Source organism: Chanodichthys erythropterus, chromosome 12 (assembly GCF_024489055.1).
Source record: "Chanodichthys erythropterus isolate Z2021 chromosome 12, ASM2448905v1, whole genome shotgun sequence".
Lineage (NCBI taxonomy): Eukaryota > Metazoa > Chordata > Actinopteri > Cypriniformes > Xenocyprididae > Chanodichthys > Chanodichthys erythropterus.
Window position 1 is genome coordinate 52,793,494 of NC_090232.1, and position 14,292 is coordinate 52,807,785.

The window sequence follows — 14,292 nt, forward strand, 5'->3', positions numbered from 1 at the left end:
TTGATGACTTGCGTTTCTTCCCCAATGCAGAAACCTCCACAGGTTCATCAATGCCGTCAAAATTATACATTTTTCTGTTTTTGTTGATCACAAAGTACAAAGTAGATAAGGAAAACTAGGATGCCGGGTATCTGCAGAAAAAAGGAGACTGTTGTTTGTCGCGTTTTGGAAAGAAAGGGAGAAAACATGATGGAATAACACAACGGATATCGCATTTTGCGCAAAATTAATAACTGACTTTTCAACAATGACCAGATACAATACTGACTGTGGTGGAAACTAGTTTTTTTTTAATTAAAAATGGTGTTTATCACGTTTTGGAACCAAACTCTTCAAATACAGATTAACATCATTAAGATCATTTAGAACCCAGAACACTGATCTGCATCTCAAAGGGTCATTCACCCAAAAATGAAAATTCTGTCATTAACTACTCACCTTCATGTTGTTCCAAACCCGTATGACTTTCCTTCATCTTCGGAACACAAATGAAGATCTTTTTGTTAAAATCAGAGAGCTTTCTGTCCCTCTATTGAAAGGGTCCGTGTACGTTTTGATAGTTTGTTTTCCAATTTGAAATGAAACAGGCAGAAACAAGAAAACAGTCGTTTCCCGTTTTTTCGATTGTTAAAAAAAACCGGAAAAACGAGATTTTGACTCGATTTTCGTTTTTTCCGGGTCACGGATAGAAAACGGAAACACGACTCCAAAACTCGTTTTCCACATGTGAGCGGTCATTACATGCCCCTTTGAGCCGATTGGTCTATCAAACCTGAGCCAGTGACGTCATCTTCAGTTCCTTCAACAAAATAATAGTCCTCTGCTATATCAGTAAATGTCATAAATCGGCTTTCTTCTGTGCAACCTAACGCGTATTTCACAGAAATATGTTTGCACAGATAAAAAAGTTTAAAAAACCTACAGTAAATTTAATTACGTCTGTTTTTAAGCTGTCATTGTGTTTTTAAAATGTAAAATGTAAATGCCTCGACATCTGTTACCAAGCGCATGACATCCTTTGGGCTATACCACCGATCAATAGGCTATAGCCTACATAATGATAGACTATTCTCTATTATAGATCAGTGGCAACTGCACTCATTTTTTTCTTATTTTAATGTTTTGTTTACATTTTATACATTTAAATTCAGTCATTTAGCAGACGCATTCCTTTTATTATCTTTGTAATTATTTTATTTTGTAAATATTCGTGGCTTAAACAGCGGGAAAATTTACTGTATGCAGTTCTGTGAATGTTTTGAAAAACTTAAACTAAACGAAAATTATTGTTGCCTAGCTTGTCAATATAATTTCTGTTTTTTCCCCCCTGACTTTCAACTGACGTGATCATCGTTTCATTAACAGACAAGATTATATTAAATTAGAATTAAACGAAATTTGATAAATGTCTTTTAGCCTACATGAACAAATAGCAGAATAAACACAGAACATGAGGGTTCATCATCATCACGCACCTGCCGCGCTTCTGTGAACGGAAAAAAAGGATTCAATTATATAAAAGGAATAAATAGCCTATGTCTATGCACGAAGTTTATTTCACTTAATTAAAATATTACCAAAATGAAAGGGGAAAAAATGCGACAATATGAGTGTCGGTTCTTTTTTGAGAAGTTCACAGAAAGGAAACCGAGACGGAAATTTCGTTTATTTTACGAGCAATGTTTTGTTTTTATTGTGAGTGTACAAAAATAATAGGCCTATTTAACTCTTCACAGATTCGAATGGTGTTACATATATTTGACCATAAATGTCTGAGTATTTTAAGTTGTTTCCGCTTTTATAAGAAAATTCAAGTGAACGCGTCGGCGCCTCGCGCACAGACAACATCAGTTTTAGTAACTTGACATCACAGCCTGTTAACTGTCAAAATAACATACATTCAACCAAATATATAAAAAGTTATACTACTCATTTTAAGTAGTCTGTGTACAATAAAAGCGTTTAAATAAATATAGTTTAGCCTCCAAATCGTGAATATCGAAACATTTGGATTTGTGTCAAATTAGAGAGGTAGCCTAGGTTATAACGCCGGTTTCTGCTTTAAATTAATTCGTTTTGGCTTAACATTTATATATTATTTTTGTCATAACTAAAATAGCTATGTAGCTGTAATTTTGATCTTTAATGTTTGATCTTTACATATTCCCTCAATCTTTTAACCAAAGGGTTATTAACATTAGCCTATATTCAGCAGGCAATGTTAGGCTATATAAAATAAATAAAGAGAGATGAGATATTGTTCGTTTTTCAAAATTGCTTACACTACTTATTTATTGTGATTTATTCTATTTATTCAAAACAGAATAAAATAAATTTATTTTTTTTATTTTATTTATTTATTTATTTTTAAAATCTGTGCTTTTCATCCGCTCCTCTCTGTGGGTAGTGCAGTTTCACCAGGCATATTAAACTACAAACAGCATTACAAACAGTCTGTGTGCTGATTAACATTTCTGAAATAAATATTTCTGTGAAATACGCGTTAGGTTGCACAGAAGAAAGCCGATTTATGACATTTGCTGATATAGCGGCAGAGGACTGTTATTTTGTTGAACGAACTGAAGATGACGTCACTGGCTCAGATTTGATTGACAAATCGGCTGAAAGGGGCGTGTAATGACCGCCCACATGTGGAAAACGAGTTTTGAAGTCGTGTTTCCATTTTCTATCCGTGACCCGAAAAAACGAAAATCGAGTCAAAATCTCGTTTTTCCGTTTTTTTCGAAACAATCGAAACAATCGAAAAAACGGGAAACGACTGTTTTCTTGTTTCTGCCTGTTTCATTTCAAATTGGAAAACAAACTATCAAAACGTACACGGACCCTTTCAATAGAGGGACAGATCTATCCGTGACCCGAAAAAACGAAAATCGAGTCAAAATCTCGTTTTTCCGTTTTCTCGTTTCTGCCTATTTCATTTCAAATTGGAAAACAAACTATCAAAACGTACACGGACCTGAAAGAATCAGGGTATCTTCCGTTCATTCATGTTTTGATTTGATATTGAAACCAGAAAAATGAGAAAACCACACTTTTTTTTTCGTTTTTCATTTTTAAAATGAAAACGAAAAAACAAAAAACTGGCTTGATTTTTCTTTTTTCGTTCTGGGGTTGGAAACAAATAAGCAGTTTGAAAATTCGATCTCTACATGTGGGTGGGAATGAAATGCCTCTTTCCGCTGATTGGTCAACGAGACGTCAAACCATGTCGTCATCAGTTGTTCATCGGTTCTGCTCAACAGAATAAAAGTCCCTCACTCTACAGCTGTACGGATTCTTAACGCGTTTATTCTACATTTCATCTCTTTCTAGTGAATTCTAGCCAGACTAGTGAATGGCTTGACACAAATCGTTCTGATGCAGAGTCAGGGCTTAATTCTGTGTAGACATTAATTCATCACGTGAAATATTAGTTTATCTCATAAATATTAATTTACTTTGCAGCTGCACACAACTACCCCAAGCCTACAACTTAGATACATTGAATGTAAAAATGTCTTTTGTTTTAGACAACATGGGATGGATTTGAAATGATATATAGGCTATGAAATATATATATATATATATATATATATATATATATATATATATATATATATATATATATATATATATATATATATATATATATATATATATATATATATATATATATATATATTAGTGGTGGGCATAGATTAATTTTTTTTATCTAGATTAATCTAGATTAATCTAGATTAAAATGGCTCATTTGAATTCTGCCAAAGACATTCAGAATATGTGAGATACCCAAATTGTCCCTGCGTCCCAATGTCCATACTATCCATCCTAAATAGTATGTGAGATTAAAATAAGTGTGTCCCAAAGCATAGTATGTTGAAAAGAGTATGCCAAAAGTCCCCGGATGGTCTACTATTTCCAGTAGATTTTCAAAGTGTGGATTCATGCACACTATAGAGGCTAATATTGCCCACAACCCATTGCGCGTTCGACGCTGAGAGGTTGTTTGAGTGACTAATAATCAGTTCAAACTAATAGAAAATATTTATTTGAATGTTATATGTGTTATTTTTCATCTGCAAATACCAATGTGGACTTTTATAAATATCTGATTGGCCATTAACTTTTAAATGCATCATTATGCATTAATATGAGGAGAGTTCTCCACATGAAAGACTCGCGACTGCAGATCAACGTGCTGCATTTCTCTCCAATACGGTAGGAAATTAGCTAAATTAAATGTGGAGGATGTAAGATGATTGACAGGCCAGTTTACGGTGACTGGATGCGACAGAGAGAAAAGACGCAATTGTATGACGTGATAGTATGTCCCAAAGCTTGTCTAGTCTTTTGCTACACACTCAAAAGTAAGTACTTTTTGTTCACAGAAAGAGTACATACTTTTAGGGCGTAGTATAAGTAGGCGAATTGGGACGCAGCAAATGACTAAAAGTAATCCGCCATTTTGTCCGACAAAGCAGATAGGAGTTAGAAGATTAACCTCGGTGGAGTTAAACTTGAAAAACTGTGTATATTGACATCTTTCCGCGTTTGAAACAACATTGATTCTCATGTTCATTCATGTTTATTTAATGCTATAAATGGACTCGTAGTAAGAGATGATCGGTTTACGAGCCTCTTGAGCTGAGGCGCTACAGCAGTCTGTCATGACCATGGTCACGACACATTAAAGAGCCACAAAACGGTTTTTATTGTTTGAATTTCTTAAAAAAACTACACCGTTTTAAAGCTGGGACTTTGTTTAATATCATAAGTAACCTGCTCTGTCTTGTCTGTCGACGTGTTGTCAGTGTCCTCTTTGCTCCGTGATGCATTTATCACTGCGTGTGGCGTCACAGCGCCATGGCTTGACAGACAAAGCAACAGTAACTAAGGGGGCGGGTCTTTGCGAAGGGTCAATTCGGCTAGGTATACATCCGCGCTAAACTATCAAGGTGAAAGTCATCATAGCTTGCGTACCCAGCCAGCAGAGCCATGTGGGGCCCAAATGGGTTTGACCTGGGCTATCTAACTGGGACCCAGCCAGTTTTGCACCCAGTTTCCATGTAGGTCCCACATGGATTTGCCCAGATGAAATGAACACTGCTTAGTGTGCACACTACAGGCTGTTTAATGTAACACTTAATCAGTGTTTGAGGTAATGAGATAATTAAGTGATTGAATAATGATTTTGTATTAGTGAAGAACACCTGCTGTTAACAAGCATAATCACTGAAGGAAAGAGAAACACAAGAACTACTTATTAATTACCCTGATTTGAAAGCTACATGACTGAAACTTTTAAGCTTCAATGAGTTCATAAAGAGATTGTAAGACTAATTCATATGAAATGAGTGGTTTAGTCCACATTTTTCTAAAGAGAAAAACGATCACTTTCTATGATCAACAGATTGAATTTCAAAGTTTCAGTTGTGTAGCTGTCTATGCTACACAAAATCTTTGATTTTCTTGGTGTGGTTTTCATCACGCATGCACATATTTGCTCTCCATTCTGCTGTCATTGTTTGCGCGTCTAAAACCTTTGCTTGCGAGTTGAAAAATGACCAAACTCCTTGTGCCTAGATATTATGTCGCCTAGTGGAATAAAGCTCCACTTTAATTCAAAACTTTTCAACGTGCAAGCAAACAATGTCAGGAGAACGGAGAGCAAATTTGCATGATGAACTAAGAAAAACAAAGATTTACTCACACTGCAAAGAATTTTGAAATAAATGTATTTTTGTAATTCAATTCAATTCAATTTTTTAATCACAATAGCTTTTGCTCTCGAGCACCATTTGTTTGATTGAGTAATAAGCACACACACACACACACACACACACACACACACACACACACACACACACACATGTTTGTTTTTGTGAATTGTGGGGACTTTCCATAGACTTCAATGCATTTTACACTGAACAAACTGTACATTCTATCCCCCTACCCTGCCCCTACCCCTAAACCTAACCCTCACAGGAAACTGTGCAAACTTTTACTTTTTCACAAAAACTCATTCTATATGATTTATAAACCCATTTACATTGTGGGGACCGCTGGCTGGTCCCCACGATGTAGGTGAACTCAGGTTTATATTACATCATGGGGACATTTGGTCCCCACAATGTAATATAAACAAAAGCACACACACACACACACACACACACACACACACACACACACACACACACACACACACACAGAAGGGCGAGAGAGATGTAAAACTGTCATTCATTCTAATCTCTCTTGTGTTCAGATGCGTGTAATCTCACTTTGGATCCAAACACAGCACACACTCAACTCATCCTGTCTGAGGACAACAGAAAGATCACACACGTGAAAGATCATCAACCTTATCCTGATCATCCAGAGAGATTTGAGCTCTATGAACAGGTTCTGAGTCGAGAGAGTCTGACTGGACGCTGTTACTGGGAGGCTGAACGGAGTGGGATGGGGGCTGATATTGCAGTGACATATAAAGGAATCAAGAGGAAAGCAGGGAGTAACTGTTGGTTTGGATACAGTGATAAAACCTGGAATCTGTACTTTTCTGCTAATGGATTCACTGTCTGGCACAATAATGTGAACAAAAACATACCAGCCCCTTCACCGCTGTCTAATAGAGTAGGAGTGTATGTGGACGTGTCGACCGGCACTGTGTCCTTCTTCAGCGTCTCTGACTCACACACACTCACACACTTACACACATTCAACACCACATTCACTGAACCCCTCTATGCTGGATTCAGGGTTTTTGATTCCTCACTGTCTCTGTGTCAGATTTAACAATTTGCTGAGGAGACACAAAAAATATTAAAAATGTTGTGCTTAAAACTCACTCAAAATTAATATTGTTCTTGATTTATTGTTCTCATTTGCTAATATTGGGGAAAACATGTGATATTGCTTAACTGTAGGCTATCATTTTAATCTCAGTGCTGGCAGCTCCCTTATCACGCAAGCCTGATCCTCTGATTCATGAACAGGACCGTTCGCACCCTGGATATTTCTGTATATATATAAACACTTAAAGAGTTAGTTTACCCAAAAATGAAAATTCTGTCATTTATTACTCACCCTCATGTCGTTCCACACCCGTAAGACCTTTGTTAATCTTCAGAACACAAATTAAGATATTTGAGTTAAAATCCGATGGCTCCATGAGGTCTGCATAGGGAGCAATGACACTTCCTCTGTCAAAATCCATAAAGGTACTAAAAACATATTTAAATCAGTTCATGTGAGTACAGTTGTTCAATATTAATATTATAAAGCAAGAATATTTTTGGTGTGCCAAAAAAAACCCAAAATAACGACTTATTTAGTGATGGCCGATTTCAAAACACTGCTTCAGAAAGTATTGGAGCATTATAAATCAGTGTATCGAATAATGAATCGGATCGCGGTTCAAACCCACCAAACGGCTGAAATCAAGTAACTTTGGCTCTCCAAACTGCAGATTCGACACACAGATTCACAATGCTCCGATGCTTCCTGAAGCAGTGTTTTGAAATTGGCCATCACTAAATAAGTCGTTATTGTGTTTTTTTTGGCGCACCAAAAATATTCTCGTGGCTTTATAATATTAATATTGAGCCACTGTACTCACATGAACTGATTTAAATATGTTTTTAGTACATTAATGGATCTTGAGAGAGGAAATGTCATTGCTGGCTATGGAGGCCTCACTGAGCCATCGGATTTCAACAAAAATATCTTAATTTGTGTTCTGAAGATTAACAAAGGTCTTACGGTTGTGAAACGGCATGAGGGTGAGTAATAAATGACAGAATTTTCATTTTTGGGTGAACTAACCCTCTAAGTAATCTCTCAATGATATTTCATCAAATTCACTCATATTTTCCTGTCATCATCATCATAAAGTGTGTATTATGCACAGTATTATTGTGCTGTTGCAACATTAATGCAAAGATTGATAGTTGTGTACAGTGTGTTGGAAATTAATTATGTCATAGTTTAATCATTTTAATTGATAAGGATTAGTTATAACAGGCCTATGCTTGAATGTGGGATGTAATGCCATATGAGATTAATAAAAACGTATTAAACTCATGACAATACTATGTATCTCATGACTTTATATCCCCCATTGAAGTATATATTGGGAGTTATTTTTTATGAATAAAATACTTAATAATTAATGTTCGTCGTACGGCAATACGATTGGGGGAATTGCTGAATGAGTAGCTGCATAGCCTTTCCACCTGCCGGTAAATTCGAGCAATGGTCTATAAGTGGCCGTATAAGCTAAGTAGAAAATAATTTCTTTGTAGATTATACAACAGCAACTTGGAAAACAGACAAAACAGAAAAGGTAAAAAGTGATATTTGAAAAAAGAGCATATCAATCTAATAGCTGTAGAACCCATAGCGGAACTAACTTTACCCCGCGTCACGAGATTTCCGATTCTTGTGAAATAATATGTATGTTTCGGCACTAGTTATGGGACCAAATTCCCGCCAAATATACTGCGGTCACGGATCAAAAAATAATAAGCATGATTTCAAAATGTAAAAACACATGTAAAAATATAATGCACAAAATAAAAGAAATATTGCAAAATGATGGTCATGGATCAAATTATAATAAGCCTGAATCAAAAAATTAAAAGCGCATTAAAAAAATGACAAGCATTAATCAAAACTTTAAACACATTAAAAATGATATTGCACAAAACTTAAACTTGTGTAATGTGTTCTTAAAAATGATGTTTTCCTTGGTTTAATTAATTAATTATTTTGTGCTCTCTTACATTTTCTGCTCTTTTTTATATTATTTAGTTATTTTTTTGTACGTTTGTGCTGTTTTTCTCTTTGCTCTTCTTTCCATGTTCTGTGCTTGTTTTTCCGAATCATGCAGTGCGAGTTTCATGTAAATTATTGTGGGCTTAAGCGTCAACATTGGTCCACTAGTTCTGGATTTACAACTCCTCCTCTAGCCAATCAATCGAAGAGGGGAGTTAATGTCACTCCAGTGCGTGTTGTGCCTGTCTGACAATCCATCATGTTATATTCACCGGCTTCACGACCAGTCATGCTGCCTTCACATGCTCTCAGAATGGAATGATATTAAACACTAGTTTCATAGTTAAAAAAATCGGACATGAACACTCTCTCAGGTCAAAATGTAAATGTGATGAGCTCGTAATCACAACTTCGTAATCACAAAGTACGAAATTTCTAATGGCACATGAAGTCAGCATCAGTCATCAGTCACCTTTAATGCACCTAACACTGGAACTGCACCACGAGACGCAGCTGCCTCACAACTTCACTCTTATGTGTGCCTGTCTCATCTGTACCTGTTATGGCTATTACTGTTAGATTTTTTTTTTCTTTTTTACTATTCATACTATAATAAAATATATTGCTTGATGCCTCTTCAATTCCTGTCTTTTGCACAAGAGAAGATAACAAATGAAGCCTACCTCACTAATATACAGTAATTGCTTGAAGTACTGTTAAAAATATGCCATCGCAGTTGTTTAGATCATTGTATATTGCTCGTAATTTTGTCATATATTGTTTTCCTATAAACAGAATTGTAGCTTTTGTACTCCATGTACAGTATGTCATTGACAAGAGTGGTGGTTTTATAAATGATCACATTTTGTGTAGCACTGAGATTAAAATTATAGCCTACAGTTAAGCAATGCAAATGTTTACTGTATAAATCAAGAACAGCATTAATTTTGAGTGCGTTTTAAGCACAATATTTTGAATATTTTCACTTTTTGCCCTATTTTTAAGAAAAGAGTTCCAAACAAAGCCACAGCAGAACAGCGTCATATTTGAGTTAAACAGTGGCTGCGTCCGAAACCACCTACATATATAGTAGGGAAAAAGCAGTAGGCAAGCGAATGAGTATGTCTGAATCCTTAGTTTTCAAAAAAATAGTAATTCTCGCAAGATTCTGACATGCCAAACAAACAATCATGACAGAAGAAGAGAACACGGTAAAAAGTTTCGTGTTGTGTTTTTAATCGATCATGTTTATTTGTTGTGTATTTAATCGATTGTTAACACTTTTTTTTATTAGAGCAAGACAATGAAACACAACAAAGACACCATTTAAAAGTAGTTATATGAAGTGCATGCGTTATGTATATCAGTGGTGTAGTCCTAAAAAAATAAGTGGTGTACTATTACCCAGACCCCCCCCCCCCCCCCCAAAAAAAAAACAAAACAATGTAAACATGACAGTAAATATGTTTTTTGTTGTTGTTCACTAGTAACATGTTTCATTAAAAACAAATAAATACAGTGCATTCTAAAATTGGTTGACATTTTCAATGCTTTACAGTTTGACTATTATTTAAAGGTGCCCTAGAACGTTCTATCACAAGATGTAATATAAGTCTAAGGTGTCCCCTGAATGTGTCTGTGAAGTTTCATCTCAAAATACCCCATAGATTTTTTTTAAATAATTTTTTTAACTGCCTATTTTGGGCATCATTAACTATGCACTGATTCAGGCTGCCCCCCCCCCCACCCCCCCCCCCCCCCCCCCACACACACACACACACACACATTATAATACAGTGCATAAACAAAGTTCACACAGCTAATATAAATGGATCTTTACAAGATGTTCGTCATCTGATGACGAAGAAACGATGTAAGAAACGATGGTAACTTTAACCACATTTAACAGTACATTAGCAACATGCTAACGAAACATTTAGAAAGACAATTTACAAAAATCACTAAAAATATCATGTTATCATGGATCATGTCAGTTATTATTGCTCCATCTGCCATTTTTCACTGTTGTTCTTGCTTGCTTACCTAGTCTGTTGATTCAGCTGTGCACAGATCCAGACGTTAATACTGCCTGCCCTTGTGTAATGCCTTGAACATGGGCTGGCATATGCAAATATTGGGGTCATACATATTAATGATCACGACTGTTACATAACAGTCGGTGTTATGTTCAGATTCGCCTGTTCTTCTGAGGTCTTTTAAACAAATGAGATTTACATAAGAAGGAGGAAACAATGGAGTTTGAGACTCACTGTATGTCATTTCCATGTACTGAACTCTTGTTATTTAACTACACAGCAAAAGCCCCAGTGTTAAATTAACACCCAGAGTGTACATATGAGTCCATCTTTCGGGGTGTTAAAGTAACACTGAAGCAGTGTTAAAGTTAATGAGATAATTGATTGATGATTGAGTGATGATTGACAATTAGTGGAGACACCTGATGATAATAAGCAGAATCACTGAAGAAACAACAAGAGAAAAAGAGAGAAACACAACAACTACAACTGACTTCCAGCTATTAAACATTATTACACTTATTATTAACCAGTTTGATTTGATTTCTGTCATACATCAACAAAAGTTCTTATTGAGAATTAACAGATGTTTAGATGTTAATGTTTTAATGAAAGTTTAGTTTGAAGTCACCATGATGGTGAAAAGCATTTCCTTTAGTTGGGCTCTTGACTCTATTTATAAACATTAATTTATTTCTGGCTGCTCCAACTTTGTGTTTGTAGAGCACATTTATTATGGCCAGAGAAACTATGATCTGAGCTGTGTTTCCCAAAAGTGCTGTGAGCCAAAGTTGATCAATTTAGGTTTACAATGCTTTGGGAAGTACAGTCACAATGGTTGTGTTTTCTCATTGTGAAATGGTCAGATTCATTGGTGACATCCAGTATTAACTGGTGATATAGATGTTATATTATTTCTTTATAGTAAATCTCTGTTACCGCTTGAGATCCAGCTAGCTTTTATAATCTGAAAGGTTTTTTTGAAACATACACAGACATCAAGAATCAGCTTATGACCCTCAACAATGGTGACAATCAAACAAAGTGCTTCATGTTGCAGTGCATGATGGGAGCCACCAATCAAAACTCATCCATGGCTCCCATCATGCATTGCTGCATGAATAAATTATGCAGCTGAATTGTCCTGTAATTTTCGTAGATTGTTCATGTTTGCTTTTATTTTTCTGTTGTTTTGTTGTGACAGTAGCTTGTTTTGTGATGTTCAGAGTTGATCTGTTTGTCAGTATTTTGTATTTATTTATCGTCACCGTTCTTGAGAATCAGATGCTGATTCTTGATGTCTGTGTGTGTTTAAACACTGAGGCTTCAGTGCATAATTTATTATTCTTAAAAAAAAGGAAAAAAGTCATACTGCTGTTGGATCTCAAGCTGTAAAATCACAGGACTACAATCATTAATACTAAAGCTACACATCAAGCACACAGTCAGAGATTTAGACTTTAAACGACATCAGGCCATCACATGATGATTATATCATCATCAAATTATATTGTGACCAGATCCTATTTTCTCTGACTATAACAAATGTGTTTTACAAACACAAAGTTGGAGCAGCCAGAGAAAAATTAATAATAAAAGGTAAAGAGTCAAGAGCCCAACTAAAGCAAACGCTGACCTCTTTCATGGTGACTTGAAATGAAACATTCATAAAACATTAATTAATACCTTTTTTCTCTCTTTCCTTCAGTGATTCTGCTTATTATCATCAGGTGTCTCCACTAATTGTCAATCATCACTCAATCATCACTCAATTATCTCATTAACTTTAACACTGCTTCAGTGTTACTTTTTAACACCCGGCAAGATGGACTCATATGTACACTTTGGGTGTTAATTTAACACTGGGGATTTTACTGTGTATGCCGAGGTAAATTCAATTTTTGATTCTAGGGCACCTTTAAACATGCTGCTTTGGAATTATAGTCACTGTGAAAAATGATATATCTGAAATTCAAGTTTAATTTTATTCAAAAGGGTGTTAAAAAAAGGCAATTATTCAAAATCTAATTCATTAACATTATAAAAATGTGGTCACAAACAAACAAAAACAGTAGTCAGGCTGAATGAAAATTTAAACCACTCTCTGTCGGTAGGTGGCGCTTATGGAGCAGCAGAAATAGAGCTGTTTCCCCGGTAACCTCTGTAAACTCAGTTTTATATTATTATGCACATGTAAGCTTATCAGTTTGACAGAATTTTCTACTTCATTGTGTCATAAAAAGTCAAACTATCATTTTCCATTATCATAGCATTTGTTATTTGAACACGCACTGTCAAGCCTGGTTTTTTAGCCGACGATGAGCGGGAAAAGGTAGAATGACAGAAGTGCTCATGCACCAATTTACAACAAAGAATTGTGAGTTTACACAACAGTATTGGACACACAGTTAAAGGGGAAGCTAACAGGACAATGTTTTATGGACTATCGAAGCAAAAACAAGTGGGTGTACGCAAATACTGATCCTTAGAAGTCGTAATACGCAAACAGCCCTGAGCAAAAAGTAAGCATACGGCATATGCGTGCGTATCACCCCGACTACACCACTGCTGTATATGTATGTATAATATAACTCTCTATTGAGACAAATGAGAAGGAAAGAGAAAGAGAGAGAGAGAGAGAGTGAAAAAGTGAGTTAAATAAAATAAATAAATATAACCAGGGTTTACATGAGGGTTTACATGGGGCTATTTGGTTGTCAGTTTATTACAGAGTTTTATGAAATGATATTTATTTAGCCTGGTTTGTCAGTTTATTAAGGAGTTCAATGTAGTGTTATATGTTTAACCCGATTTATCCAGGCTGTCCATTCACAGGGAGCCCCATTGTAGGTCCCGGTTCGGGGGGGAAAGGGAAGGAGAAGGGGAAGAGGGGAAGGGGACGGAGGGAAAGGAGGGATGGAGAGAGAAAAAAAAGAAAACAAAATTTAAAAAGTATAGACAAGAAAGAAAAAAAAATAAATATAATTTATTAAATAAATAAAGGGCAAAATAAAAGTAATAATAATAATAGTCTTTTAAGTAATCCAAAATAAACAATTAGGTAATTATATAGAAAAGTGAGGAGAGTATAAGGATGTGTATAGATTCCAATATGTTATTATAAAAATAATAATAATAATAATAATAATAATAATAATGGTAATAATAATAGTTAAATAATTAATTTCATTGTAATTAACAATGTATATTATGATCATATATTTATAAACTAATGTATTGACAATATCATTATATATATATATATATATATATATATATATATATATATATATATATATATATATATATATATATATATATATATATATATATATATATATATATATATATATATATATATAATATATCATATACAGTGGGTACGGAAAGTATTCAGACCCCCTTAAATTTACTTAGGACCATGTGATATTTCAGTTTTTCTTTTTTAATAAATCTGCAAAAATGTCAACAATTCTGTGTTTTT

At 35.0% G+C, this 14,292-nt stretch overlaps 1 protein-coding gene across 1 annotated transcript; it reads left to right on the forward strand.

Annotated features, from left to right (window-relative positions):
• Positions 1-120: 120 nt before the first annotated feature.
• Positions 121-7,047, forward strand: LOC137032463 (tripartite motif-containing protein 16-like). Its single transcript, XM_067404227.1, has 2 exons — positions 121-127; positions 6,263-7,047. The coding sequence occupies exons 1-2, from the start codon at positions 121-123 to the stop codon at positions 6,790-6,792; spliced, it is 537 nt and encodes a 178-aa protein (XP_067260328.1). The 3' UTR covers positions 6,793-7,047.
• Positions 7,048-14,292: the final 7,245 nt, after the last annotated feature.